Here is a 25642-nt window from a genome sequence, read left to right on the forward strand (position 1 = left end):
GACACACCAGACAGAACGCCGTGTGACCATCCCTGTGTCCCAGAGCAGGCTGTGGGGCACTCCATCCGGAGCTCCCCTGGAACTCGCCTCGCACCTGCTCTTTGCACGGCTGGATCCCTCACTTCTGTTCTCACTGACACACTTTCCTCAGGGAGGCTGCCCCAACTCCTCTCTCTTGAAGGGGCCCATCTTTGCTGTTGTTCCCAGCTTAAGACCTTGCTTGCTGCCTTCACTGCATTTGCCACAATTGGTCATGGATCGATTCATCTGTTTAACTCTCTTTACCTGTCTCTTCCAATAGACCACAGTTCCAAAAGGGCAGGCAGGGATCATGTCTGTCTTTTTGCCATTGCACCCCTCCCCTCCCCCCGCCCCCCATCTAGCACAGTACCTGGTAAACACACAGTATTCCTTTACTGAATAAATTTATAGACTTAATATGGATTGTCTAGCACCTGGCTTACATTCATGGTCAGTGTTCTGGACTTAGTGGTACTTAGTGGACTTATGGTAATAGTGAAACTTCCAACGAGCCTGCTTTTCCCTGCTATTGTGTGAGGTAAGAGTCAGATAACAGTTGGCAAGGTGGCTCTAACGCAGCTCAGACTCCAAATGAACATGTGGCAAGAATTAGAGCCCAATGTCCCCGCTCAGGCTCCGCTGCGTTTGGCAAGGGGATCAATGCACCCGGAGAAAGGAGGCAACGCTGTCAAGCAAGTGGAGAGCAGAGGCCTGCTGCACCCTGTATGATGTGGAAACCATTCAGAAGCAAGCCACTCTGTACAGGTCCACCAAACAGTTTGATGTTTCCGGTCCTTGGCAGTCAGAGACCTCATTTTGTCTGGCCTGCAGAAAGGCAGGTCCCCAGCAAGGGGACAGAACCAGCAGGCACCTGGAACCAAGCTCCTGGCAGCAGCCGGGAGCTGCTATAATTTCCTGTGGGTTGGCAAGCTTGAATGGCATTGCTAATCCAGGAAAGCTGGGCACAGATGTAAACTTCATGCCACCATTGCTTACCTTCCCGGGGCTGTAGGTTATGACCTCCTGCCCCTCACCCCGCCCCTCCGGTCGCCTCTACCCACCAGAGGAATCTGACGGTTTCTGCAGAGACCTGACTCCTCAAAACTTTGGGGAAAGAGGAGTATGTACATCTTATATTTTATACACATTTTTCATCTAAAATTGACATGCTGTTTCCTTAGGGGATTTTAATATAAATAAAGCCCCTGTACAAATTGAACTTCCCCTACAGGTGACCCATAAAAATCCCCCTGGGTTGCCATTCCCTCCCCTTCCCTCTCTGCTTTCCCTGCTTAATAACCACCTGCTAATTTCTCGGGGAGCAAGTGTTCCCACAGCCCCCAGTGTCCAGGGCATAGATTTTTCTTTATAATCTGAATGCCTGCAGGCTTCACAGTCAGCAAAAGCTAGCCCCACCTGCAGATGATGGAAAAGTTTGAAACCCCATTACCAAAGTGCTCCAGATGCACCAAATTGGAAGCTCGTGTAATCAGTATTCAAACAAAGCAAAAAGCCTTCTGTGGCCTCATCTCCCCTGCTCCAGGACCATTACCCCTGCCCCAGCCGCCATGGCAACAGGCAAACATCTGGGAGAGCGCACAGCCGCAGAGCATTAGACCAGGAGGGAGGCCAATTACTGCTCGTCCTCAGCAGTCAGGCCCTGCGCGCTCCACTCCACCTGGCCTAGATCTCTTTATTAATAGCCACCTACTTCCCTGCAACCAAGAGGCAAATGCAGCTTTTACACAGCCCCTCACCTACACTTGCTTCCATTTTCCCCCTCACAGCTCTTGCGTTTCACAACCTTCTCCCCACTTTGTCCTCCCCTTTCAGTTCCTACATTACACCCACTTGGCCTGGCAATGCCCTGCTCCCAGCTACTCTGTGCACTGGCTGGTGGGATTGCTGGGGGCCCGGTGGGGGTGGGGGCCCAGCAGGAGCCTGGCTTGTTTATCTTGTTTCCAGGCTGAACGGTGAGCAAGGGAGACAGTCTCTTTCTGGAGATTTCCTGAGCAGAGCCAGGCGTCACGTCGCCAGGGCCTGTGTGAAGTCACGGTTTACCGCCAGCTGCCTCCACAGCTCTTTCAGAGAGACACAGCACCCCAAGGTGCGTATAATAAACATTAAATAATAACAACTGCAAATCTACTGCCCGGGGGTGCAGGAGGAACGACAGTAGAACATGGAGTTACTGCACAGCACTTCCCTTTTCTCGGACTTGAACCAGACAGGCCCAAAGAAAAAACTAATTCCCAAATGGATGAAGTGTGCTTCCTAAAAATGTGAGCCAACTCCTCCTCAGCTGCCAGATTGAAAGACTTTTTCCTGGTGTAGAATAGTGGACCAGACTCTCTTCACGTGCGGAATGGAACCATATCTAGGTACCCCCAACTCTGAGAGGACGTCATCCGTGCTCTTCCTCAAAACAGTTCTTGGAAGCCCTGGCTAGTGTAGCTCAGTGGATTGAGCTCGGGCTGCGAACCAAAGTGTTGCAGGTTTGATTCCCAGCTAGGGTACATGCCTGGGTTGCAGGCCATGACCCCCAGCAACCGCATATTGATGTTTCTCTCTCTTTCTCTATCTCCCTCCCTTCCCTCTCTAAAAATAAATAAATAAAATCTTTAAAAAGAAAACAGTTCTTGGGGGATTTTCCCAGCAAAATGCTGACACATGATGGCAGTTTTATTTTTCCTGGGGGAAGGAGGAGAAAGGTACTTAAATCAGACTTCGTTCATTTAAATATTCTTCTTGTATTGACTTGCTTATAAGGTTAAACACAAATGGGTGGAATTCAGTGGGCCGTGGTCATTAACCCTTTAGCACTCGCCTGGTCTGAGGAGGTATGCAAGTGCTAAGCAGTTAACTGCCTGTAGCCACACTAAAGAAGTAGACAGTAAAAGAAAATATTCAGATACAGCTCTCTGGGTCAAAAACTTCTGTGATAAGCAACTGCTCTGAAATTCTAGCTTTCCTACCCTGTGTTTGCTTACAAGTGAGGCACACTTAAACTAAAAAGAATGTGCCTATGTGTAGTACGGATATGTGAAAATGTGTCTTTAATCTCTGAAAATAGGTGTTCTTTAACATAGGTTCTAACATTGTTTAATTTACTCAACCAACACTTACTGAGCAGCTAATCTATGTGTGGGGTTAGGCACTGTTTTAGGTAAAATGAATAATAATAATAAGTTAACACAATATGTCAGGGAATGATTTTTCCTAAGTGATTTCCATAGATGAATTCATTTCATTCTCATCACAACTCCGTGAGGGAGGTTTGGGATCTTCCCGCACTGCGGCCGAGGAGCCGACAGACGGCTCATCGAAGGGGGAAGGGCAGACACCACGGAGGCCGTGCAGCTCGGAGTCTGTCCTCGCAGCCTCCGCGCCTCGCTGTTAAACAAAATAAATAAGACACGGTCTTGCTTCTCTCGGACCTTAAAGACAGCATAACCTAGTAAGAAAGAAGGACCAAAAAAGGCCACGTGGTCAGTTTATGCCAGTGTCACTACTGTGCACAGCAAGCGTGACCACAGCCTCCGGAAGCACACAAGAGGTGGCGATTATTTTTGCCTGAAGAGTGGTGCTCAAGGCGTCATAAAATCTTTAGAACTGGGCATCGCAGAGCGGACTGCAGTTTGCCAAGCAGAGAAGGCGATCCCAGGCAGAGGCACCGTGAAAGCACAGGCTGGGCCCGGAACGGCCAACGCCTCAAGTGTGGCTGCCAGGCAGGGTGCACTCACAGGGCGCGCAGGGGTGGGGGGCGGGGCGGGTCTCAGCAGGGCTGCCTCTCACTTAGGGTGGCTTCTGAACTTTGAGAGTCTCATGATGATGTTCAATCATCAAAATCCCTTTCTGGATTTAGAGCCTAAAAGCATGGCCGTTCCACTGAACACCCCCAAGTTCCCCCCCCACCCCATGACCCCATCCGTAGGTCAGACCAGCTGTGGGGTGATCTATGGTTTAAGCAGGAAATTCTCACTTTCGCTACTTCAACACAGTGGGGTCCAGGCAGCTCTGTTTGTCTTTCGTTTTTCTTCAGCTTACCAAGCAGCTCCCACGTGACTACTGTTACTAGGTCACCCTGAAACTTCAAGCAGTGGACAAGAGTGTATTTCCCACTCTCTCGGAGTCTCTCGTACCAGCCCCGATCGTGAAGGGGAACGCACCGCAGGGCTTCTGCGCGGCTCCCAGCCGCTCACCTAGGAGAAAGTGGAGAACCACCGCTTCCTGGAGGTCCCGCTGAGAACTCGCCTGGTCCTGGACCGCGAGCGAGGCCTGCAGGCCAAGGCCATGACCTCAGACACAGAGATGCCCTGTTAGCGGGTGGAGGGGCATACTCGGAGTTTTGTTGCACATATGAACGTGTATCTTACTGGAGAAATTCTCATCCCTTGAGTGAGTTTTGGAATGACTAAAGGCTTCAGCTTAAAAGTCTAATTGGAGTCATGTTTTCCTGGCACAAGCCCAAAGTACCCAAGTCTGCTTTGGACCTAGAACGACCCTAAAACCTAGTATTTGATGCCTCTAGAATTGGCACTGAATACGCTCAGAGTGAATCACTGATCTAGGGAGTTCTCTAGGAAATTTGTTTTGCATGAGGTGAATGATAGTAATCTTTAGCCAGTTAAGACTTTGCTTATGAAACTTAGCATCACTTGAATAGGATAAGAACACTGCTTTACCCAGGCCTTTTCAAGATCCAACCGGGATGTGGCGTGGGGGGGGGGGGGGGAACAACATCTGCGACAGAAACAGAGGTGGCAGAGTCCCCTTCCGTGGAATGACCCCGAGGCCTCTGCCCTCCCATCCCTGACCCCGGTCCATCCTGACCCCAGTCTGACCCACTGCTTCACCACCCTCACCCTTTCCCCCAATGGCAGGGACATGCTACCCTGACCTATTTATTGGTCAAGGTCGTACAGGATCCTCATCTGAATTTGGTACAGAGCTGGCAGCTGTGTATATTAAATTTCCATTTAGCCTGAAAACATTCTCTTTTTTAAAAAGAAAGAAATATGGTATTTTTAAACTCTGGAAAATTTCATTGAAATATGTCATTCATGACTTAGTATTTTATACAGTCCTTGTTGCTTAACTTAAAACCTCTCAGTTCCTTCTCCTACCCCATCCCCAGCTCCAGGCAGGCATTAGGATAATACTCACATGTCTGGAAAATACTCTGAGATCCTTGGACAGAAGATTCTGTGTAGGAAAAAAAAAAAAAGAATTTCGTTTTGTTCATTGTTCACTGGCACATGAAGCACTTGTCTGGAATTGGGAACATGCTAAATATCTACCTTGTTTAGTTTTTTTTCTTTTATATCTTATCATAATGAATACCACTGATAAGAGTAGAAATGCCAGTAAAATCAATGGGATCGACACCATTAATATGAACTCGAGCGGATGATCCTCTTCTTCCAGGAAGGCAGAATCCGTCAATTCGGTGAGTGTTTCTGTGGCCACTGTTGTAGCAGCTGTGGTTATGATAGTAGCATCTTTATCTGTACTTCCCACTTCCTCGGGTGTATCTGTCGGCTCCTCTGTTGTGCTAGAATTCTCTGTGGGGAACACACACAAAACGGGGGTCGCCATGGAGACAAAGCGAACAGGTTCTGTTTTCAATGACTTTTAAATGTATTCCACATGCATCCAGTGATACACGCGACTCACTACATTGGGTCTTCCAGTCGGTGTGATTCACGGTATTGATTTAACATGAATGGAGCTCAAGCTGGGAGTATATTGAACGTGGAATCAGAGTCCAAAGATATAAATCTCCCACAAAGGCCGGCCGTTTAGCCTTGACCGGTATTTGAGAAACAGTTAAGCAAAGACATTGAGAAGCTTTGCCCTGTCATGGGTGATATCCCAAGACATCTCCTGTAGGGTGTCATGGTTCAATAACATTTCTGAGTAAATCTAAATTTACGTGCACTGAAAGGTAAACACTGGCCACATACCGCTTTTAGGTGTAGAGCAATGCACCATGCCCTCATTTTTAATAAAAGGTTCCCTTATCTACGGAAAAGAATTCTTTGAAATTGGGGTGACTGCTTAGATTTCAGGGTCAGGTCTCATGTTCTGCAGGGAACTGAGTCTGCCTGTGGGATTGCCTAGCAGAAATCCTCCGGGATTCTAGGTAAAAATACAATGTGTATTTCATTTTTAAAGTGAAATTCTCAAGGGGAATTTAGAGACTAAAGAACCTGTATCCATATTTACATTTACTCAGCACAATGCATCTTTAGAACTTTCCCTACATAAAAGACATAAGCGAGTTAATGCTTTTTGAAGCTCAGACTGTGTTGGAAAACCACCACAGGACAGCAAAGGACGGTGATTCAAAAAATCGTCCCTCAGCTGGCTGTGTAGAGGCCATGGTAAGGTGGGCTAAAGGTTTTCATCCTATCACAGTATAATGTTTTCTATCATCAGATGGGGCCCGTTGAGGAAAATAGAATGTAAGTTTGGGCAAAAACTTATCAAATGAGATCGTTTATGTGAAAGCTCTTTGCACAGTGACAGGCGCTGTGCAAACGGAAGAGCTGGCCGTCTCACATGACGCCCTGTTCCCACAGGTCAGGCCACTGGTCACAGGATGTCCACGCTGGCCACTGCCCAGCCAATTCAGTGCCTTACCTAGATGTGCGACTGTGTGACAATGGTGTCCTCTGACTTGACTATGACAATATTTGTTTGACCATGGTCTAATCATTTTGGTTACATAGACAAACATTTCCGTTTTCTCCAAGACCAGGGAATCCGCTTGATAATCACATGGGTAAATGCCAGCCAAAACCATCAGAATCAATTACAAACTACAGAGTGTAACACACTGTAACACACATCCTGTGTGTGCCAAAAGCAGGATTTTTTTAAAAATCTACCATGTATTGACCTCTGCCTTCTGGGTTAAGTGACTTTGCCCTATACTTATGTCTTTGAAACAACACAAGTCAATGCCACATTCACTCATGTTAAAAGCTTTTCTATATCACATATTATCCTGGATCAGGAAAGACGTTTGTCCACCAGGACAGTGTCCTCATTAAAGTCCCCCTGCTTGCAGAACTACTGGAACCAAACAGCGTTCTTTATGAAAGCCCAGGCCGCTGAAGATCGGACTTACAACAGGGTGGGGAGGGGGCCGGAGGGAGGGGCACATACACGAGAGCAATCGATGATAATGACCCTTTTCAGTGAGATTGGAGCTTATGGACCACTTCAAACTACCTTTGTAGAGAGTTTACTAAGAGCCCAGGCCCGTGCTCTGCCTTGTACCTGGATCAACTCATTTGGTCCTCCCATTTTTTCAGACAGAAACTGGGGTGAAGGGGTTATACGACTTGCCCGCAATCACAGAGTTATCGTGGAGGAGTGAGGGTTTGACCCCAGGAGGGCTGATCATGGAACCTGGAATCTAATAATTATAAATCATGAGGAGAACAAGAGAGGGGACCTCATATTCTTGCCCATCAGCTTATAAGGAGGTGGCTTTCTGGCCCCAAGGGGAACGGAGGGGAAAGTTTTCCCAGAAAGCTCAGCTTTGCCGGGGCTCCTGTTAAGCATCTCAGCCCAGACGGCTGTGAGCAACGCCGCCCAGGATGCAGGGTCCCCTCGGTGCCTCTCCAGGGGAAGCCTTCAAGTTCCCAGAAGAGCACTTAGCACTCGGAGTCGCCACTTGACCCGTGGCCCCGGAAGAAAAGAAAGTAGGAAAGGAACTAAGCTAGCAAGGCTAATGAGGGCTTATTCTCAACAGGGAACGGAGGAGGAATGACAGGAAGTGCACGAGATGGCCCTGCACTGTGTGCATTTGTTTTCAGCGTGAGAGACAAGGCTGGGCACGGTGACCCTTAGTGGCCTTTCCGAGTAAAAGGGGCTGGAAGTTTTCTCTACAATATCCCCCTCGCATATACGTTTTCCATGTAAAATATCATTTATTCAATGAGACTCTCTGGTGTATATTTAAATAAATGAGAATCAAGTAAGTCTCTCTGCCTCTCTGTCTCTCTGTCTCTCTGTCTCTCTCTCTCTCTCTCTCTCTCTCCCTTACTCTGCAAGCCTTCATCTCCGGACACTCCTATGACAACCTTCCTCAGAGCTCTCCCTGCCCCAACCAACTCCAAAATAGCCTCAAAATAATAAACAACATTAACTAACATGTATCGAAGGTGTGGTATGTGCTAGGCCCTAGGTTAAACATAAATTACCTAATTTAATCTTCACAACTTTCTCATTCACATTTTACAGATGTAGACGCTGGGTCTCGAATGTCTCGCCCTGGGGTATGACCTGTCATTGATGGTGTGAGCTCCACTGGCACACAGCGTTTTGAAGCCGCATTCCCTCGAGTGTAGGTGCGGAGTGACAGTGAGGGGTCTGCTCGCAGCTCTGACACTCAGTAGTTGCGGGAATTTAGACGAATTATTTACCCCTTAATGGCTCAGTGGTCTGATCTGCACAGCAGGAGTGATCCCCGAGGTCTCGTCCATGTCCCCATCTGCATGTGGGTTCTAAAGCCTAGATCTTCTCTTTATTAGAGCTGTGCAAAGGGCGCTACACACGCGGTGCTGAGCTCAGCGAGGAAATTTCACTGCCGCCCTTTCCCCGTCACTCGCCCTCCCCAGAGGTAACCACCGTTTCTGCTGCCTTCCAGAGAAACTCCGTGCACACACAACACACAGGTAAGTACCTTTTCCTGTTTTCTTTTATTAGCACAAATAGTAGCAAAAAAAAAGTTAGATGTTGTTCTTCCTTTTGCTCTTTTCACTTAAAATTTCACTCAACGAGTCTTCTGTGTCTGCATACCGAAAGCTGTCTTCCTCCTGTTATTTGGAAGTATCATAACCTATTCCTATTAATGGAGATTTAGGTCACTTCTTTTGTATTTCCAGTGATGCTGCTCCAAACACCCCTGTACATCCTTTCATTTACATGTGTGCCAGGATCTTCTGCAGTGCCCCTCAACAGCGGGGGGGGGGGGGGGGGCGGGGGGACAGGGACAGGGGTGTTGGGTGCAGGGGAAGGGGGACAGCACCAAACTACTCTTGGTGGTCTGCCCTCACAGCTTCTCCAAGACAGCGCTAGCTCAGTCCTCACATGATGAGAATCAGCAGAGACGCAGCAGGGGAGGGCTGTGTATGCAGGGAGTCTGTGATGGGAAAAGAGGGGGAAGTTGAAAATACTGGGGATCGGCCCCAAGAATTTGTGCCAGGAGCATCGAATGTCATCAAAGGGGAGCTGGAAAACCAGGTGGGCCATAGAATCAAATCGGTAACTAGGAGTAAGGACCGAGGGGACAGGGGTGAGAGTAGGAAGACAACCGGAGGTAGACAAAACCAAGGGGGGGACAAGAGGAGCCAGAGTCACAAGAGCAGGGGTGGGAGTGGAGCTGACAGAGGGCAGCCTGTGGGCTAACAGCCACTCTTAGCCCAGCGGACACAGGACCCCCTAACACTGTGCATCCTCAGATACAAGGAGGGACCCAGCCTTTTAAAAAAAACACTCACTAAGGCCCGTGATAGTCAACGGTGATTTCCTGTAGGAGCCATTCTATGCTTCTCGGGTAGAAGCGACACTGACAACCCTAGGAGCCCAGCCCCACCATGGAGGCACCCAGGCTCTCCTGCAGGTAATGAGTTGGAGCAAGGCTCCTGCGAGAGGTGCAGAGCGATTCCCGTGTTGTGGGAGGGCCTCTTGGGCATCTCCAGGGCGTGGTGGAGAGAAGGACTTGGATTCAGAAGAGTGGGGCTGGAGACTTGGAGCTGCCCTCTCTAACCGGGGGGCCTGGGAAGAGCCCCTCACTCCTCCAGCCCTTCCTTTCCTAAAGGCCAAGAACGGGGGCCCGCTGCTCTGCCTACCCCAAGGTGTTTCTATGAAGAGCAAAAGAAATCCCAAGTGTGAAAATGCCGTAGAACCCACAAAGCACCACGCGTGCGCCAGGCGTTGGTAGATGTGCCCTTTCCGCTGCCCTCCAGCCCCTTCTCTGCTCCCCCGCCCCTTCTAGATGCCGCTGTTTCTCTGCTGTTTCCCAGGAGACTAATCTTCCTGATGTGACTTCTTCATTTCAGGGCAGTATCTTCTTATCTAAATTTGGGCACAGTTCAGGGTAAAAGGGTGGGGCCCCAGGGGGTAAAAACAAAAGAAGCTGCAGAAGATAAAGAAGAGGATCACACCAGAGAGTGGGGAGAGGGGCGTCAGCAAGCACGAGTACAGATGAGAAGAAAGAATGAGGACAATATGCTAAAAGCAGAAGGGCTGTGAGAGGGTCGGCCTGGTGTGGCTGGCGACCCTGTGTGTGACCTGCCTGTGGAGTCACCAGGTGGGCAGGCTCAAGGTGGCGGGTTGACCAAAGTTCTCTTTTCCTTTCAAGTGGCCTGGTCGTGGCTGTCCTAAGTGACTCCGAAGCCCCCCACCACCCCAGGGGATTCTGCCTCCCCTCATCTCTCATTTTCTGCTCAGATAATGGAGCACTACGAAGAGATAATGGGGGCGGTCCTGTGAATGCTGAAACTGAGCCAAAGTATTTCCTTTACTTTCAATCCCCAAATCCTAAAATTACCCGGTAATAAGCTGCACCGAGTCCCTTACAAGTGATGACTGACAAGATCCACGCAAACACGTCTAGCACTCATCTTTCAGAGCTCTGGCGAGGACCCTGGGGTATTTCTGGTTAGGTGGGGGGAGGGGTAAATGCGGGAGGTGAGCCTGGGAGTTCCCGCAGCAGAGCGGGCACGCGGCCACCTTGATCACGTCTCTGAGCCTCGTCACTGAGTGCAAATGACTCTGCTTCCCGGTGAAGCAACCCAGCTCACTTCTCTTTTTTTTGGAAAGTGGAATAAATGTGCAACCAAGCTCTGGTTTTTACAGTAAAAAACAAAGCAAAACAAACAGACAACAAAAACAAACTGTATTACAGTCGGTAGACTGAAAGATCACCGTACAATGTAAAATAAAATAATGATGAGAGGAGGTTATTAAATTCAGGATATCATGAAGCGTGTTGGACCTCAACCAGTCACCCCGTTCTTTCATTTTTGTAGGCTCCATACACCAATTATTTCAATGATTTCAAAATATAGGTTGTGAAATGAAAGAAAAGGCGTGTCAGGTGACGGGTGTTGAAACTCTGTCCTGCTGTGTGAACCAGCTGGAATATATGGATTTCAGACGCTCGAGAAACCAAACCCAAGGAGTCTGTTGGCATTTCCTATCCCCCACACCCACTTCCATCCACCAAGAGACAAAGTGTTGGAAGGATGAGATAAAGCCAAAGCAAGATATCCTTTCGTGGTTCTCAGTGTTGGCTGCACATTACAATCATCCAGGGGCCTTTTAATACTCCTGATACCTAGACCACAGTCCAAACCATTAAGTCAAAATATCTGGGGATGAACCCAGACCTCAGCATTTTTAGAGCTCCCCAGGTGACTCCAGTGTGCAGCCAAGGATGCTAATTTCTACGCCAGACCCTACCAACTGTAGGGTCTCTACCTACTCTGGCCTTCCCTGGGGCAACCCCAAGTCACACTCCCCTTTTTGCTTCTCCTTAGTGAGCTGGAGAAAAAGCGATGGTCAGGAAGTTGGATGCCAAGGGCTTGCCCAGCACCTGCCAACCCCGCTACCAGCGCACAGTGGCATAAGCATGACCCCTGAGGCCCCAGGCCCCCGAGAGGCTCTGGCGGGGTGGACGGAGAGAGAACGTGGCAGTCATGCCCTCCCAATAGCTCCAGTGAGGAATCTAGGGTGGTTTTCTCTCAAAAGCTACCTGAATTATTTAAAAACACTGGGGTATGAGAAGACTTGTTTAATGTAAAGTCGTGAAACCCTAATGATGAAACTTTATGTCTCCACTTTTTTTTAGTTTTTGTTTATTTATTTTTTTGGCAGGGGGACTCAGTGCTTTCCGTGACTTCCCCATGTCGAGGCTAAGCGACCTATTCTCCTGGGAGCAGAATGAGTAACATGGAGAAAGCATTGTTTTCATTGTAAGCTCTGTTGTACTTCAATATTCACTTGATATGCTTTTCTGATGTGTTTACTTGAAAATGATATGTTCAGGAAAAAAATTGCTGGTTGAAGGGATGCAAAGCAAAAGCATAGAAAGTCGATGGCAAAGCAGTGCCCACGTTTTGTATCCCTTTCAAGTCAGCCCTCTGATGGTGGCAATGCCTCATATTGAAAGAATGTTAAAAAATGTTTCTTTTGCTCATTTGGAGGAGGGCCATCTGGTAAACCACTTTCATGCAGTCATCTGCTCTGGGAGTCGACTTGTGAAGCCAGGTTGTATTTTTACCTCATTGCCTTGAGAAACACACACCTGCATTTGCAATTACTATCAGATTAAAACACGCCCAATGATGGGGGCCCGTGAGGCTTTGATGCCCGTTTCTATTTTATTTTGATGTCTTTTTTAGCGAAAGCTTGCTCCTATCTAATCAGACTTGCCCAGCCCCTAAGGCTGTCTCGGGTTTGAAGTTAGTCAACTGGGGAAGCTGCATTTTTTACCACATGACTATATTTTCACACACTGGAATCCTATTCAGGCCTGCAGGACCCAGACGTTGAAAGGAATGTATTTTCACAGGACACTACACACACACACTTTTAACTGAAACCTTTTCCTACCATCAGTGGGAGAGTAGACACAAAGTGCTTTAAAAATGAAAACATAAAGGATTATTAAATGAAGTTATTATCACTACTAACCTGATTACTTTTCTATTTATTTCTCTCTTTTGAAGAGCCAATTTCAGAATTACAGTCTAAAAGAGTGACTTGATAACACCTGTTTCTCACCAATCCCTGCCCTCTCCCTGGCCCGGCCCATCAGCCTCCCCCTGAGGAGGGAAGGAAGACACACTGACAAGGGGTATAGTGGGTGGGCTCCTGTTCGGGTCACCGACCTGACCCTCCAACCTGGCACAGTACCCTTTCCCAATCAGCACAAACTCAGCATTGCCAGAGAGGCAATTGCAAGACAGAGACAACCTGAACAATAAGTATATCTGTGATAAATCAGAGAATAGGAAAGGAGATGTGGGCTATTGTCTTGTGGAATGTACCTTCACCATGAGCTACAGGAAGAACAGGAGAGGGTACAACCAGAAGTCCCACACCGCCTGCCTTGGGGGGGGGGGGGGCAGAGGGCCAGAGTTTGTTTGTTGTGGGAAGGTTTCTTGGAGGCTGAAGGAGGCAAGTTCCTGAGGTGTCTGAGGGTAGCAAGATCAGGGGTGAGATTCTCAAGAATCATCAACGTCCCTTCTTAATAGGTCTCCAAAGCTGGCTTGCTTCTGATCCCAGTTTACCTTGAAAGAGAGTCACTCCTGCCCTTCCATCCTGGATAGCTAACCAGCCTCAAGGAGTTGGAATTTTAGTATTGCGGCTTGAGCGACTAATGTTGGGCTATTCTCGCTCTCTTATTAACCTATTTTCAGTATTTATTCATGTAATCCTATGATTTTCTTTCTCATTTAGTTTTTAATGGGATGAATTACATTAATAGATTCTCCAAAATTGGTCCATTCTTGGATTCCCAGTTTTATTCAACTTAATCATTGTTAGTTTTTATTCTTTTTTTTTTAAGATGGTTTCTTGTTATTTAAATGACTAATCTAGGGCTCAGCCTAAATATTCTTCTAACATTAGCTAGCTGGTGACAGGGCCAATATGGCTGTGATTTTAGTGATGAATGAAAGGAGGGGTGGCCATTGCCTGACAAAAGATAATCATGATGACAGAGTTATAGGTAAAATACAGGATACCCTGTTTGACGGAAGCTTAAGAATAACAATAAATAATGTTTTAGTAAAAATGTGTCTCATGCAGTATTTGTGTGTCCTGTGTCTACATTAAATTACACGGAGCATACTTATGCTAAAGAAATTTTTGGAGGCAGTTAGATTTGAGTCAGAACTTCAGGGAGAGGGACTGCTTGGGTTTTGACTTTTAAAAAAACACAAGAATGGAAGCATTATGATGCCTCATTTTTTAGAACTGTGATCCATTTTAAGTAAAATTTTGGTATGGTGTAAAGCTTAAAAGTTGAGATTCACTTTTATCTTAATGGATATGGCAACTCCTGCAGCATCATTTGTTGAAAAGACTATCTTTTCTCCATCAAATGACTGACAATCCTGTCAAAACTGATTGACCATAATTTAGAACACTCAAGAGAAGAAAGTTTATTTAATATACCCATATGTCTGGCTTCTGGTCAGGATGGTGGCACAGGTAAACACGGCTCACCTCCTCCCACAACCACATCAAAACTACAACTAAATGATAGAAAAACCATCACTCGGGACCGGCAGAAATCAAGTTGAATGGAAGTCTGACAACTACGGAATTAAAGAAACCACGTTCATCCAGACTGCTCAACTACAAGAGAAGGGTGTACTCAGCCCACACAAAGGGCACTCCTTAAGTACTCAGCTTGAGTGATAGGGGAGGCTGTGCCACTGGACCCTACAGGCCACCTACTACATTACACCATGATACCGAGACAGGGAGTCACAGCAGCTCTACCTAGTACATAGAAACAAACACAGAGAGCCTACCATAATAAAGAGACAAAGAAACATGGCCCAAATGAAAGAACAGATCCAAACTCCAGAAAAAAGAACTAAATGAAATGGAGATAAGCCATCTATCAGATGAAGAGTTCAAAACACTGGTTATAAAGAAGCTCAAGCAACTTAGTGAGGACCTCAATAGCATAAAAAAGATCCAGTCAGAAATGAAGGATACACTAATTGAAATAAAGAACAATTTATAGGGAAACAACAGTAAAGTGGATGGAACTGAGAATCAAATCAATGATTTGGAACATAAGGAAGCAGAAAACAAGAAGAACAAGAAGAAAAAAGAATCCAAAAAAACAAGGACAGTTTAAGCAGCCTCTGGGACAACTTCAAGTATTCCAGCATTTGCATCATAGGGATACCAGAAGGAGAAGAGAAAGAGCAAGAAATTGGAAATCTGTTTGAAAAAATAATGAAAGAAAACTTTCCTAATTTGATGAAGGAAATAGACATGCAAATCCTCAAAAACAAGATGGATGCAAAGAGGCCCACTCCAAGATTCATCATAATTAAAATGCAAAACATTAAGAATAAAGAGAGAACCTTAAAAGAAGCAAGAGAAAAACAGTTACCTACAGGGGAGTTCTCATAAGACTGGCAGCTGGTTTCTCAAAAGAAACATTGCAGACTAGAAGGGGCTGACAAGAAATATTCAGTCATGAAAAGCAGGGACCTACATCCAAGACTGCTCTACCCAGCAAAGCTATCATTTACAATCAAAAAACAGATAAAGAGGTTCCCAGATGGGAAAAAACTGAAGGAGTTCATCATCACCAGACCATTGTTATATGAAATGTTAAAGGGACTTGTTTAAGAAAAAGAAGAAGATCAAAACCATGAACAATAAATACATACATACCTGCCAACAATTGACTCTTAAAAACAAACTAAGCAAACAAGAAGAACAGAGACAGAATCATGGATATGGAGAGCATTTTGATGGCTGCCAGATGGGAGAGGAGTGTTGGGGAATGGGTGAGAAGGGGAGGGGATTAAGATGTACAACTTGGTAGCTACAGAACAGCCACGGGGATGTAAGGTACAATATAGGAAATGGAGCAGACAAAGAACTTATACTCATGACCTGTGGACCTGAACGAGGGTGGGGGATTGCCTGAGGGAGTGGGGGGTGGAGGAGGCAAAGGGGGAATAATTGGGACAACGGTAACAGCATAATCAATAAAATATAATTCAAAAATTTTTTGTTTACATTTAACTGATGTCCTATATTTTTACTTGCTAAATCTTGCAATCTTAGTCATAAAGAAATAAACAAGAACATTTTGGGGAAGGAAAAAATGATTTTATAAATTAATAAACTGCGTTGTCACAGGTCAGAAGGGGATGTCATGAATCCCCAGTAACCACTAGGTTCCTCTTTCTGAGACCGACAATGCAGTGGGGAAGTAGGAAACAAAAAATGTGGTTTTAATTCACATGAAATAAAGAAACATAGAAATAATGTCAAATTTCAAAACCAAAGTAGATTAGTCGATTTTAACAGAAAGAAATCAAAACATCACCAGCAACCAGGCTCTGCTCTCTCAGGTAACCTTCTTCTAATCACCTGTCATTTCTCAGGAACTGCTTCTGGTGACCTCGCTACTGGAGGCAGATTTTTGTTGTTGTTGTTGTTGTTGTTGTTGTTGTTAGTTTTACGTTATATATTTCTTATTCCTTTTTCAAGTTTTCAAGTCAGTGTTTAGTGGCTTGAAATGAGTGTCTATGGAACTAGTACACCCTTTGTTTTCTTTTCAAAAGCCTCCCCAAAATGTTTATAACTCTCTGGTCTTTCTGCAAATCATCGAGCTGCGCAGCACCTGCTTTCCGGGTCTCAGCGTGCACCCACATTTTCAGAGGAAGGTGGGTAAGAGTGCACTCAGTGCCGCCCACAGACGCAGCCGCACAGCGCTCTCTGCCAGTGGGGACACTCGCTGCTGCCTGTGTCGGTCTGAGGGGACAGAAGGGACCGTGTTTATGCATAAAAAGATGTGGGAGAGTTCACATTTTGGAATAAAACAAATTTGGGTTAAATGGAAGCCCCATTTATCCCAGGTTAAATGACTCTAACCTGTCAGGAAAACAAGTCAGTCTGGGGCCACAGGATAAACTTCACGCCATCCGGTCAGTCCGTCGGCCTGTGTGGCTATTATTGTGTGCCAGGCACTGTGCCAGCTCCTGGGATAGGAAGGCAAAGGAGCCCAGGCCCCTGCCTCCCCAGGAAGTGACTATTAAGTGGGTCAATGGCCCACAGATCCATACATATAATACAGTTTAATAAAAACCATGTTATATGACATGTTCGTATACAAAGCGCCACGAGGACATGGGAGAGGAACGCGTTCATCTGGATGAGGATCCAGAACATCTTCACAGAGGACGTGACCATGAACTGAACCATGGGAGTTCACTGAGCACAGATGTCAGGGAAAGGCATTACAAGCTCAGCAGAACCAGGCACACTCAGCAGTTGTATCAGAGGGCGTGTGTTGGGAGGTGTCAAGGGTTGAGTGGGGAAAGAACTCGGACCAGCCCATGAGGGGCCTTGTAATGATTCCAAGGGGGTTGACTCCATCCCAAGGAGATGAAACACCTCTGAAGAGAGAAGCGCAGGAGAGAAGAGCTGACATTTGTGCTATAGAACCATCACCCTGGAACTTATGTGAAAATGGATTGGAGATGAGACTAAAAGCAAGGAGACCAGTCCAGAAGTTCATGGAGTAGCCTTAGGTGAGAGCTAATGAGACCCTAAACCAGCAGCGGGCAAAGAACAACCTCTGCTTTTCACCTTTTCTCTTGCTGAGCAGCAGGGCCCTGCGATGCACCCGTGGAGAACTGATGAGGAAATTTCAGGTCTAGGGTTGGGCAGGGAAGTCTGAAGATGATTATGTGTGAATCATCAGCTGAAGAGTGGGTGCCATTGCCCAAGAATGGTGTAAGAGGGAAGGGAAAGATCAATATTAATATGAAACGGGCAGGTGAAAGAGAAAGATTCATAACCAAAAAATGCAAAGGAGCAGTGACAGTCATAGGAGACTAAGAATAAAATGGTATCGTGAGGCCCAAGGAAGAGGAGAGTTTCAGTAATTGGTTAATCATGTTAAGTGCTACAGAGAAAAGCATAAAATAAGGACAGAAATGGGTCCCGTGGGTGAAGCTATTAGGAGGCACGGGTACCCCAGACTAATCAAGTGCTGTGGTTGACACGGTAGCCGGATTGCAGTGGGCCGGGAAATGAGTGGAAAGTGAGAAAATAAAAAATGAAAATGTCTTTCAAAGAGGGTAGACAAATCCCCAGAGAGGAACGAAGGAGCGGAGCGAGACAGGCATGCAGCAGGGCCAGGGGAGAACTCACAGGCTCTCACAGTGTTTCTCATGGCGCCTGTCTACCTACTGAAAAGAAGAGAACACGGTCACAACCGCATGGTATTCATCACTAATTGTATTGCGTTTTCCCATGTTGACTAGATCAGGTGCTGGCAAACTTTTCCTTAAAGGGTCACAGAGTAAATATTTTAAATCTTGAGGCCAAGAGGGCAGAGTAGAGGCTCTTATGTAAGTTCTTACAAGACCATTAAAATACACGTGTAATCACTTAAAAATATAAAAACCATCCTTAGCTCAAAGGTCAGTTACTTTGTTTTATTATTTTGAGGCTGTTTTGGAGTGGGTGAGCCAGGCAGAGCTGTGAGGAAGGGTGTCATAGGAGTGTCCAGAGATGGAGGCTCACAGAGGAAAGAACAAAAGGGAAAGAAGGAGGAGGAGGGATGGAGGGAAAGAGAGAGAGAGAGAGAGAGAGAGAGAGAGAGAGAGAAGGGAAGCACAACAACAAAAGGCAACTGCAATAACCTCAGCAAAGTCAAAGTCAGGTGCACTACCCTAGGCTGATCTCACACCATCATCCTGACACTGCGGATCCTGGCTGGCCTATCCTCTGATTTTGAATTTGGTGTTGTCTATTCCTTTCTGATTGGCCTTCTTGATTACCTGCTTCTGGTTACCAAGTTGGCTCCACTGCTAACGCTGGTTTGCTGGCTGGCACTTTTAATAAGTGCCAACCTCTTCATGCGACTCCTGAAGGCTGACCCCCAAGGTCCACCCCCTCCCCAGCCCAGGTTGAGGCTTAAGGCTGAGATCTGAGCACGGGCTCTCCTCAAGCCCAGCACATCCCTGTCTGCATTCTCTCAAATGCCGTTTTGTGGTGATCGGACGGGGTTTGCCCTGGTGTAACATTTTCAGCCTGGTGATAGGATAAGAACATTTGGGGTTCTGCTACATAGGGCGAGTCATCCTGTGTGCCATGTTCCACCTCAGTGCCCCCAATATTTGCATTGTGAATGGGGGCTGACAGATACAGCAGGCAACAAGATTAGGTCTACCGAAATCTCAGATACGAGTTATCAAACAGTAATACGTTGAAAATAAAGACATAAGGAGAAGTAAATAACACGAAAATAACACAAGACACTATATATATAGTATATTATATGAAGGAGTTTTTAGAAATAAAAATAGATTTTCTAGACATGAAAAATATAAAAACTGACATTAAAAGTCCAAGGGGTGGGCTAAGCAGCAAGAGAGACTGGTGATGGCATTAAGCTACCCCCACCCCAACCAGGGGTGCGGAGTCCCTGTCTCCCCGCCTCTTTGCCAACATCTGAAGGTGCCTCAAACTACACACAGGTGGGCAAACTGCAGGTTGCACTGTTTCTTTATAGACCTGAGCTCACCCCGGCCAGGGTCCTGCCCTCTCCTCGTTTCCTGGGTCAGCCTTTCTGAAACAGAGGGACTTGGAACCTCAGTAAATCCCTCTCTGCTGGGTTTTGTTTTGTTTTGTTGTCTGGCTTTGTTTCTGGAGTCCGGTCCTTGGGGCCCGGTCCCAGCAGGGCTCTCCCACAGCAAGGCTGGGCTCTCCCTCCCTGGTTCCCACACCCACAAGCCTCTTACCCAGAGACTGCACAATCCCCGGACCTGCTTCGGGGTTTAACTATGCTAATCCTCAGATTCTATTTTGCTCTGTACCTTTCAGCCCCACCCTTCCCCCTCTTCAGCCCAAAGTTTAACCCAACTCTCACCACCCCAGGCCGGTCAGCCCATCTCTGCCCACACCAAATATAGCTCCTTGTCTAACATGTGGTAAGCAACCTTAGAGATCTGAAACTAGACACACAGCCTGAAAACCCAGAGGTAACCTAGCATGTGGTTGAAGCATGGACTCCCGAAGCTGAATCTTACTTAGATCTACTGTTTAGCTGTGTGATCTTGGGCAAATCATTTAACCTCTCTGTGCCTCAGTTTTCTCCTACCTAGAACAGGAATAATAGTACCTCTGTAGGAGACTGTTAGGAGAGTTAAATGAGTTGGTGTGTGGAAGGTGTTTAGAACAGTGCCTGGCATATAATGAGTGCTGTATAGGTCCCTGCCATCATTGGTACTGCTTCATTGGGATGGTCCCAGGGAATGGCAGGTGGCAGTCACATTCATCGAAATGAGAACAGTGTCAGAAAGTGCCACCTCATCAACGCAACAAGTATTTTCTTCTATTCTTTACCTTCTTCTCAAGGCTCATTAATCAAGAATTGCATGGTTCTTCCTCTTCCGAAGCAGCCCCCAGGCTCCCAGTCCTCGCTGTCAAACCCAGTCTTCCACACTAGTGGCCGCCCCTCCTGCTGTAGCCCCCCGTTTCTGCCCTAAACCCTTCACTCTTCCTTCTGCAAACCGCTCTGCGTGCCACAGCTAATGACCCCGTGCGCATGGTGTCTGAAAGCAGCAGCTAGCTTCCCGGGAGTGTTAGGTGGACACTGACAGGCCCAGGGTAAGGGGCAAGGTGGAGACACCTCCCTTTACTCCACGGGCAGCTGAACTTGCTTAGCATCCCACTCTGGCCAGGACACCTAGGCCTATGGCTCTCCTTCACCTGTGCTCATCTGTTTGGTCAAAAACCCCAGAAAAGCCATTTTCTCATTTCTCTCTTGGTGACTTCTAAGTGGACTATTCACTTGGGATAATAATCGATTCTGCGTCTGGCTCTCAATCTGCACAGAGAGAAAGACGCTGACTCAGAAGTGATGACGCAGGAGTCTCGGGCAGCTGTAGGTATTACATAGTGTTGCCTGATTGTGGTTCAGAAAGGCTTGATTTCTGGTATATCCCATAATATGCTTGCGAGAGAGAGAAAGCTGGGCCATTCGGTAGATTGGATTCTTTCTCCAATCATCTCCAGGTATTTTTTTTTTTCGAAGAATTCAAGGAAATACAAGTGTGACACCGATACACTAACTCATCTTGAAGTCTTAGGCACCATTGGCTCAAAAGGATATTTATTCATTAATTTCAAAAATGTACATTCAGTCTTTAATTTAAAATAGCCTTCCCCTTGACTAATCTTAAAGTAATAAGCTTGATTATACAGCCACTTTGCAAGTGGCATTTTTGTATTTTCAGACCTGGGGAATCCAGGAAGGGCCCGGCAAATGTGTTGGATTAGCTGGGTAGTGCCTGTGTTCTACTAAAATGCAGCTGTGATTGAAATGCAGCTTTTTATCTTTGACTTCTGACATGCTAACACTACCTGTTATCCGTAGCTCATCAGTGCTTAGTAATTAGCTTCCTATCCATTCTAGGATGATTTTAGTATTTTTAAACAATTATCAAGCTCCTAATTCATGCTGACTCCTTAGCGGGTTTTGGGGAGTCAAATGTGAACTAAAGAGGATTCCCCCTGCAGGTGCTCACAGCCGGGTAGAAGATATGGGCAGAGACACAGTTCAGATTCAAAGTGATGAGCTGAGTTTATGTACATTTAGGTGCATGGATGGGCATTACAGCGGGTAAACACAGAGCACCAGGGAGGGCAAAACAGAGGGTGGCGTTAAGGAGGAGGTGACATTCAGTCTCAGCCTTTTAAGGATATATGGAAATTCACTGGAGAGTAAAAAGAGAACTTGTCACTCAAATGGCAAGAACCACAGAGGCCTGGAGCACACGCTCCATTCAGTGTGACTAGAGGGGCTGTGGCTGGGGAGTGGGGGACACATGAAGGAGGGGCCACAGGCAAAGACATTGATGTTAGAGTCTAAGGAGCAGAAAGGAGGAGCCACTGAGAGTCTTCAAGAGTCACGAGATCACATGCGAGTCTCAGAGAGAGAGATTTTATGGATTGGGTCTCTTCACATATTCCTTCTGCATCTCCTGAATTGCAAACACTTCCGCTCAGTCATTTTCAGAGAGCTCAAGAACCTCCTCAGGGGAGGTCCATATTGCAATCAGGGGCATGTTTCAGGGGCACGTTGGTGGTGCTTGTGAGAGTTACAAGAGGTGGAAAGGGGATGGCAAGCCCCGCTTTTTGGGGCAAGCTCTGAGGACTAGTCCAGTGGTGGTGGTGGGGTATGTGGTTGGTCCCCTGGAGGAGAGGAGAACCCTGGAATCCAGGTCAGAAAAGCTGACTAGCAGTGGGAGTCAGACATCTCAACTTCCTCTGCCTCAGTTTCTTCACCCGTACCCCCAGGGGAGCCGGAGCTGCATAAGCTTTAGGCTCTCTCCCAGCTCCAAAACTTTATGCGTAAACAACATATTCTCCCCCAAATTCGTTTGGAATGCGAACCTCCATTTCAACCAACTCATTTTGGATGCCAACCTCCATTTCAACCAAACATCTTTCCAGCTGGAATGGTTTGCCTTTCTCCTTTCATTTCCCATGTCAAAAGCCTGGAGAGGCCATGCGGAGAGCCGCAGGGAAAGAGCAGTCGGTGGGCTAGGGGTGGCTGGATGCCAACTGCTAATCTCCAGGAAGTGTGACACCTGTGAGGTCATCAGTGCCTGATGCCCCTGTGCTCTTTAAGAACTGTGGCTTGAAGCCCTGGATGGATAGTGCAGCTGGTTAGAGCGTCATCCCGATATGCCAAGGTTGTGGGTTCAATCTCTGGTCAGGGCACATACAAGAAGCAATCCATGCATAAGTAAGTGGAACAGCAAACTGATGTTTCTCTCTCTCTCTCTCTCTCCAAAATCAGTAAATTTTAAAAAATGGAGCTTGAGAACTTCCCCTTTGCTTAAAGTACTGCCCTACACTAGAAGCAGGCAGTGCCCGTTGAAGAAACCATGGGCAGCAAGTTTATCCAAAGGCAAGTCAACAAAACCACCATGAGAGGCGTCTGAGGGTGACAGGCTTGTTGTAACAACTGTCAAGCATAGAAACCAATAGCTGCTCTTAGCTCGAAAGAATGAGATTTAATATTTGGTCTTTTCCAATACCCGTGATGTGCTATAATCACATTACTTCTTTAAACAAAGCGTCATCAGTAACAATCAATGCAAAGGAAATACCACTCAAAGTAACAAGATCAAAGAGAAACAGATAAAAAACCTTTCTCAAAAAGTTACCGTGGGTGCCTGGGAACTCCTCAGATAATTTCCTGTTTACATATTTATAAACTTACGGCTTCTTGTTTTCAGTACACTTTCCAGTAGTACATTTCCATACTCCAGTTTTCCCAGGAGTTTTGAGACCAGTAGCCTTTTCAGCCGACATTATTAAAACCACATTTATTATTATTTCGCTGTTTCAGCTGAATGAAACATTCTTTTACACGAACTGCCAAAGACTTTATGGTTTTCTTAATATGCCCATTAAAGCTGGTAAATTACAGGGACCCACATATCTTAGAAGACAAAGATTGCAGGCAGATTACACTAAATGAGCGAGCTGGAGCGTGATTCGGTAGCTGCAGGGAAAGCCAAGTTCACCCTCCCACCCCGGCACCTTAAAAAAGACAGTTCTAATTTTCTCCACTTCTTTCACAAAAAAAAGGATTACATTTTCTGGGTGTTAGCTTCCCTGGCAGAGTTCTGTAGCCTCTGTAGCCTCCGGCACCAAACAAGGCTTCATTCTCCTCCACCTTGGGGTGGAGGTAACTTACCCTGAGCCCGGCCATAGGGAAGGAGCGCGATTATCAGGGCAAAGAGGAGGGCAGCGCGGGGAGCCTTCCTGTCCACTCTCCTGGGCTCTCCCTCCGGCATGATGCTGTGCTGGCTTCAGCCTCCCTGAAACGTGAACATTTCCTGTTTCCTGCTTGTTTGGGTAGGTGCGAACTTGAAGGAGAAGTGTTTGCCTGCTTTTTAGGAAGTGATGTAATTCTGCAGGAGCCTGTCAGACCAGCAAGGATTGCAAAAGAGAAGTTGCTCTTCAATCACTGGTGCAGTCAGCATACCCCTCAAGCCCTCTGCAGTCCTGGCCCAGCCATGGGCCTCTGTCTTTTGGGGTGGTCCCTATGGAAATGGTGTCTGTCACTCGAGTCATTCGGAATCTGGAACTGAGGGTTCTCAACCACGTGCATTCTTGATTGGTGATTTTACTCACCCTCCAAGGGAGTCCCTGTGGCTACCTCGAGTCTAGAGTGGCGCTAGTCAACTGCAGAAGTTTCTGAGATGATGAAAATGTTCCAAACTGGTGCTGTCTAGTATAGTAGCCATTAGCCCCATAGGCTATTGAGCACTTGCATGAAGGCTAGTGTGAAGTGAATATTTAGTTTTCAGTTTTACTAGTTTAAATGTAACTAACTCCATGGGGCTAGTCCTGCCGCGAGGGACTGTGTGGACCCAGACCACAGGGGCATCTGCACCCGCAGAACACAGCCAGGCCTCTTCCCTCCGGCCAGGTCCGTCCCCCTTCCAGGGCCCGGAGTGGATGCCCCCCCTCAGGGCGCACGGAGAGCGGAGGGGCCTTACTACCCACGGCCTGAGCAACGTGCTCCGCCCCCAGAGACAAATGATCTTTTTATGTTTTTTTGTTTATTTTTTCTTGCTTTTTTCTTTATAAAGACTTCACTTTTTAAAGCCTTTAGTTTTAAATTCACAGCAACATTAGAAGGCACAGAGATTTCACGTGCATCCCCTGCCCCGCACGTGCACGGCCCGCCTGTCGGTGGACACCCTCGGGGAGGGGCAGGCATGCTACCGCGGAGGAGCCCACACTGACGCGTCAGAATCACCCAAAGCCGCCCTGGGGGGCAGACGTTCTGTGGGTCTGGGCAGAAGTGTCATGATGACGTGTGTTCTCCGTGTAGTATCACACAGCGTGGATCTGCCCTCTGAAAAATCCTCAGCGCCCCACCTGGTTATCCCTCCCCCATGCCCCCAGCCAACCCCGGACAACCCCCGATTTTTTTAGCATCCCCACAGTTTTGCCTTTTCCAGAATGTCACATGTTGGAATCATTCGGTATGTGGCCTTTTCAGATGGGCTTCTCTCACTTAGCAACGTGCGTTTAAGGTTCCTCCTGTCTTTTTGCGTCCTGACAGCTCATTTCGTTTTAGCTTCGGATGATATTCTGGGTGCATCACAGTTATTTACCCATTCACCTAGTGAAAACACCTTGGTTGCTTCCAAATTCTGGTAATGACAAATAAAGCTGCTGTAAACATCCCTGTGCAGGTATCTGTGTGGATGTAAGAGTTCAACTCCTTTGGGAAAATACCAAGGGGCCCTGTTTGCACGACCCTATGGTGCGAGAGAAATGGCCTTTTAAAGGGCCTATTCTCAAAGCAGAGCTGCTCGCAGCGGGGGCGGGGGAAGCTACATTTCACCTTTCTTCCTCCTTTCACGACAATACATTTCTCAGAGGCTGTTAACAACAGACAAAACAGGGCTGAGTTGGATTAGAACGAGGGTGGAAATTCTACCCAATGGAAACACGCATGAAGGAGGTGTCCGTGTAGGCCAGTACTCAGGGGAGATTAGAGACCTAGGTTTTGTGTGCAACTGAAGTCCCTCCTTTGGTTTGGGATTGGAGCCTGAGCCCTGGAGAAGGCAGTTTCACAACCACGGTTGTGGTGGTGCTGCGAGAGACGGGCAGGGAGAGAGGGAAGCATCACACTCTCTCTCTCTCCCCCCTTTCCTGCGGGTTGCCATGAGTCACTGCCGCTTTCCGGTAGGTTTCGTCTTCAGCGATCTGGTTGGTGTAAACACTCGAGCTGGCGGGAGTTTCTCTGCCCCTGACATAGCCATTAATTTTTTGCTCAGCGAGTTGCTGC

At 47.0% G+C, this 25642-nt stretch overlaps 1 protein-coding gene across 1 annotated transcript in view; it reads right to left on the reverse strand.

The window, feature by feature from the left end:
* Positions 1–24183, reverse strand: part of TMEM154 (transmembrane protein 154) — a 41084-nt gene extending 16901 nt beyond the window's left edge. The window contains exons 1-3 of the mRNA XM_028521593.2: positions 23531–24183; positions 5322–5585; positions 5188–5226 (exon numbers count right to left, since the gene is read on the reverse strand). Of these exons, the coding sequence (XP_028377394.1) occupies positions 5188–5226; positions 5322–5585; positions 23531–23630 (403 nt within the window). The 5' untranslated portion in view covers positions 23631–24183. The remainder of the gene's footprint in view (positions 1–5187; positions 5227–5321; positions 5586–23530) is intronic.
* Between the last annotated feature and the right edge of the window lie 1459 nt (positions 24184–25642).

This window comes from Phyllostomus discolor, chromosome 8 (assembly GCF_004126475.2).
Source record: "Phyllostomus discolor isolate MPI-MPIP mPhyDis1 chromosome 8, mPhyDis1.pri.v3, whole genome shotgun sequence".
Classification (NCBI taxonomy): Eukaryota; Metazoa; Chordata; class Mammalia; order Chiroptera; family Phyllostomidae; genus Phyllostomus; species Phyllostomus discolor.